Source organism: Medicago truncatula, chromosome 8, assembly GCF_003473485.1.
Source record: "Medicago truncatula cultivar Jemalong A17 chromosome 8, MtrunA17r5.0-ANR, whole genome shotgun sequence".
NCBI classification, from domain to species: domain Eukaryota; kingdom Viridiplantae; phylum Streptophyta; class Magnoliopsida; order Fabales; family Fabaceae; genus Medicago; species Medicago truncatula.
Window position 1 is genome coordinate 19,818,927 of NC_053049.1, and position 5,588 is coordinate 19,824,514.

The window sequence follows — 5,588 nt, forward strand, 5'->3', positions numbered from 1 at the left end:
CAGACATTGTGAGAATCGGTGTTGTTTCCAAAAGCTATATCCACGAATTACTACTAGAAAAATTGAAAATAGCGACGGGTAAAATCCGTCTCTAAATCAAAGAATTTCCGTCACTAAACAGATCAGAGACGGAATTAGAGACGGATCCAGGTCTGTCGTTGATTCCTTGGTCTCTAAGCTATTTAGAGACAGATTTGTGTATTTCGTCTTTGTCAGAGATGGAACATTTCCGTCGCTATCCAATAAAATCCGTCTCTAAACACAAATAATTTCGTGTCTAGAGAGACAGACTCCAAATTCCGTCTCTAATAATAATATATTTTAAAAATAATAAATATTGCTTAAAACTAATTTTTATGTTGGTAATTTGGCAACTATATAATATATACCCTGCATATAAAATTTATAAACTTTATTTGCTTAAGTCTAGATAATAATCTAACAAAATTTAAATTAACATCATACAATAACAAAATTTAAATTAACATCATATAATAAGTTGTTTATTTACACCATTTTAAGTAAGCTTCATAGTTCACATTCTAAATAGTGTATAAACCATAGTAGTTGTACAAACAATATTTCTAGCAAAGTTGTTAAAGTAATTTCGGTGAGTCAAGACCTTTGCAAAATCTCAGCAATAGTTGCAACAACGCCAAAAAGAATGCCATTTTCAATACCCTGCCAAAAGCAAAATCAAGAAAACAAACAACAATGAACTTAATTGTCTATAGATATTCTTTGGCATATACAGTTGGACTATTCCCGAGATATACACTAGCAAGTAATAAACTACTTGGCAACTATAAATGCTAAAGTTGTAGAATCAAAATGTGATAGAATAGGATGCTTTATAGGATATCTATTTTTATTTTGAGGGATTGTAGGATATCTTAGTTATCTTATATTCTTAATTTATTCAAACAAGGTTTCTACTCCTGAACCCTTAAGTCATACCATAACAATTGATGAAACTAATGTTAAAGTTGAACTAAAACAAAATAGTTTTAACTTGCTTACCTCCTCAATAATCATAGACTTGGTCTTCTCAATTCTATTATCACTCCAACCTACATGGAATCAAATTTACCATGTAACAAATTAGCCTCAATGATGAGAGAAGAGGGTTTGTGTAATTTAATAATAAACAATGACCTTAAACACAAGTCCTACAATAATAAACACAGTGAGCCGAAAGCCACGAAAATTACCCTCTCTGAATGATACACCGAAAAACAAACAGAGTTGTGCCAGGCACCAGAACATAATCGCCCCACTAGGAAAAAAAAATAGCAGCAGACCTAATATGGAGCCAAACAAACAGGGGACGCGCGCGCACACCACTTTTGAAACCTGCAACCATACAATAGATGCAGAACAATGAAATAGCAAGAGAAAACAGCCACCCACCAAAATATAGCTCAACTAAAAGTTTAAATTTAAAATCTAAATTTAGTATCCTGAATTGTAGGTCAGCCAACTACCATGAGGGATTCAATCCTAAGTCTCAACTCTAGAAAACAGATCAATTCTTAAGTTGGGATTCTAACTGAACACACATTGACACAAAACACCACCAAAACCAAGACATTTTGGTTTACCTGTCACCTACATATGGATGTAACTTATCTTCGTAAAGTATTCAATACTTGTAGGTCCCAAAAATCTAACTATAAAGTTGTTAAGAAGGCCAACAAAACAAAAATTCTTATGAATGAGCAACAAAAAATCAAACTTATCACTTACCCTTTTGTTGTCTAAACACTTGTAAGCAAAATTTAATGAACTATAACCACTTACCCTGCTGCTGCAACTAAACACACACAAAGTGAGACAAGTTAGTCAGTAATTTAAAGTAACTTGGTGAGTTTCAGATTAGTTGTAAGTTGTAATGGATGTAAAATAACTAGGTAAGTTTCAGCTAATGTAATGGATCAAGTGTCAATAATGCTTTGAAAAACAATACCAATGTAATGGATCCAGTGTCCATAATGCTTTGATACGTAAAAAGTATTTTTTGTGGTCCAAAGAATTACATTTAAAATCATAGGAACTAAATATAGAATCATCAAACTAAGTCCAAAAGATAATCAATATGTGTGGTATTAGAGCCCTAATTTGTACATGAGAATTTTGTATCATAAAGTTGTCAAAACATTTCTGTCGAACACATGGTGAGCAATAAATAAAGAATACCCACAGATAGATATATACTCACTTGATAATAACTTATATAATGATGAGATGATGATTACATGATTCCCTCTAATGTATTCAGATTTATGAAATATAAATTAATTTTTCTCACTCTCTTAAACAATGGTGCAACATGCTAATTGTTGTTGAACAATCACCATGAAGTATAACAGGTTTAGTTTAGCTCTAAACCAGTTTGAAACAAGTGTCAACTTAAGCCAGTTCAAGAGTGTTTCTATACCTCAATAAAATATGTTCTTAAAATATTAGCAAGAAGAAAAAATGAAGTAAAAATGATATTATGAGAGTATAATACCGCAAAGATTCCCTTAGCAAGAAGAAAATCCTCAAGAGACATACGAATAAACTCGCCATCAATCAAAAAATCAAAGGGGTTCCAATTTATGATCCTTATCTACAAAACAAAATCAATTTAATATCATAAATTGTTTAATTTTAGGGGAAGAAACAAACACACATTATATCACAGAAAGTTCAAACAATTTTTTTCGTTGAAAAAAAAAGTTCTAACAATTACTCAAGCACAATTAGAAGCCATCTTATGATTGGTCTTTTTCAGGGTTGAGCAATCTGAGGCATCATGTGTTCATTAAATGTTATTTTCCATTAAATTATGCTTCATACTAAAAAACGATGATATATTAAAAAATAAGGAGAAGATTGATAATGGATAATTGCACCATTTGAATATCTATAGTTGTTTAATCAACTTTTCTATGTAAAAATACTATTTGAACACAACACATCGTTCCACTAATCATGCTTGCTAAGTCACCACAACATAAACATCAAAACCATATCCATGACTTGTAATTCGAGACAAAATCAAAATGAACCTATAGATTTGGCTGTAGAAACAAAACGAGGCAAAAAAGTATGAAATCGCAAAATTGAAAAGCTTTATGCACTTTCTCACATTTCAAACCTTGTATAATGCATATAAATACATGAAATCAATCTAAACCTTGAATGGAGAAGAATCTAGACTTCGATTCAATCATTGCAGGCCTCAACATTACATAAACCACAATGTTTTAAAGCTTCGGCAATCATTTCTTCTCTGTTATAAAGCCCACAACAACATTGCTTACCTGTGCCAGTTCAATTGTTAAAATTAAATCTTGTTTTGCTCAAATATCACAAAAAAAATAAAAATAATAAATCAGTGAACCAGTAGAAAATGCAAGATATGGTGAAATCGTGTGTCTGGTGAGTGAGACGAAGTAGGATATGAGATCTAGCTGATTTAGAGAGATAGAATTTGGCAATCAATCGGTCAACGAACAAGATCCATTTGTTCTTTGTCTAATTAAGCATAGGGTTTCTTTTCGTCAAAACCCACAAAAGGGTCTCCCTCAAGATTGATAAAAAGAAATGCAGTGATACTTTTGAAGAAACTAACCTCATCCATTAGAACTACGAAACGATGTAAAGGGATTGAAACGAGCGCAACCGAGATGAACACGAACCCAGATTGGAACTGAGATGAGCGGATCTACTGCAGGGCGTGTGATTGAAGATGAAGGGATTCGAAATTGCCATTTTAGGGGTTTTGTGAAATCGGTGGTAGAGTGATTCTAATTTTGTGTTTGGTTATTTTAAGGCTTTGATGAAATTTGAGATGGAGGGATGAAAAAAATTGGGGTTTCGTGAAAATGATATTTGAGATGGAAGTGAAATTGGATTTTGGAGCCCTGTTAAAATGAGATATGGCCCCCACGAATAGATATATAATTAATTTAATTTAAAAAAAAATAAAAAATTTGACCTATTAGACACGGAATTAGGGACGAAATCATGTTGTGACGGTACAATCCGTTTCTGAAGTTCATCTCTAAAGTGAAGAATTAAATTCCGTCTCTGTTCATCAAATTCAGTCTCAATTTCGGTCTCTATCTGAGACAGAATAAAATCCGTCTCTAAATTCCGTCGGTATATGAAACTTTTCTAATTCGAATTACTCACGAATTAACGCTCACCTTATGAAATTCATGTTTGTATTAGCATTATTTATTTCACTTTGTCTTCTCTTCCATAGCTTTAACCAACCTCACACCCTGTTCACAATCTCAACAAATGTTCATTTCGGCAACACAAAATTCACCAGGAACAGAAACAACATTACAACACAATATAATGATCTGAATAAAACAAATTACAAAAGTAAATTTAATAATCAATATTGTACCAAAAATAAAATTAATAATCACCGCATTGAAGATCCATTTATCTTAATCAAAGGCAAAATATGTGTGATAAAATACAATTTTATATAATCTCAATTAAACTCAAAACCCAAATAAAAATGGAAGCATCATTGGAATTCATGTTAAAGTTGAAAGTCACCAATGTCACATTACAAGTGTGAAACGGTTGCAATCAAGTTACGATAGCACACTACACCATTTGTTGTTTCTAACAACACTTTTTTAGGGGACGTGTAAAAATTGTCTCCTAAAAGTCTCTAAGGCAACGATTTATGAGTGTTGCCAAAAGTATTTTTGCAACCCATGATAAACGTCCCCTTAGATACTTTCGGGGACGATTTCGGAGCGTTACACTATTTTTTCTTTGGTGACAACCATTAATTGTCCCCTTAGATACTTTTGGGGACAATTTTAGATTGTTGCATACAAATTTCACCAACATCAAATTTTTTTTTGGCAATCTTCCTTCGAAGCTTGTTTACCAAAAAACAAATTTTCCCTTCAATCTGGCCTGATCAACACACCTTTGACCGCGTTTCTAATTTATTTTTCAAAAAAACTAATAATTTGCATAGCTGGGGGCCGAACACGCAACCTATAGGACAAACAAGACATCCATCAACCACTTTAGATCTAGAAAACGTAAAATCACTTCCAAACGCACAAGAACTTGGTACCATGTCGTTCTCTGAAGGCAAGGTTCAATCCCCTTCACGTTCACGCCCAAATCCTTTCAATTTATGTCTTTGCCCCTCAAATCCCTTTGATTACGTGTACGTCTCAAATCCTTTCCGATTTCCTGAATCCTTCAAATCGCACGGTATGCTTAACATCTCACAATCTTTTTTCTATTCTTACCCTCTTAGATTTATAAATTGTTGTTATGTTTTGAATGGGTTGAAGAATAGTGTTATGTATAATGGGTTGTATGTTTGAATTGTTTTCACTCTTAGTCTCTTAGATTTGTAAACTGATGTAATGTTTTTGATAATTGGGGAAATAATCTTCACTCTTAGCCTTTTAGATCTGTAAGAAAGTGTATTTAGAGTTTCAGACCTTAATTAACATTTTATTCATAAGGGTTAGGACAATTTCTTGAAGCCTCTTTTAACTTTTATGTGGATTTTCTGCTTTAGTGTAATATAGTGTAGTTTAGATCTCACT

General features: G+C 32.6%; 1 protein-coding gene across 5 annotated transcripts; it reads right to left on the reverse strand.

Moving 5' to 3' along the window:
- Window positions 1-462: 462 nt before the first annotated feature.
- LOC120577750 (uncharacterized) lies at window positions 463-3,921 on the reverse strand. 5 transcript variants are annotated; one of them, XM_039829669.1, is made up of 5 exons: window positions 3,620-3,921; window positions 1,801-1,813; window positions 1,212-1,353; window positions 1,021-1,070; window positions 463-681 (listed from the first exon to the last, which is right to left on the reverse strand). In XM_039829669.1, the coding sequence occupies exons 1-5, from the start codon at window positions 3,622-3,624 to the stop codon at window positions 616-618; spliced, it is 276 nt and encodes a 91-aa protein (XP_039685603.1). In that variant the 5' UTR covers window positions 3,625-3,921; the 3' UTR covers window positions 463-615. The 5 variants fall into 5 exon arrangements, with proteins under 5 accessions (XP_039685603.1, XP_039685600.1, XP_039685601.1 ...); XM_039829666.1 differs by having other exon boundaries at window positions 1,747-1,813; XM_039829667.1 differs by lacking the exon at window positions 3,620-3,921 and adding an exon at window positions 2,513-2,740.
- Window positions 3,922-5,588: the final 1,667 nt, after the last annotated feature.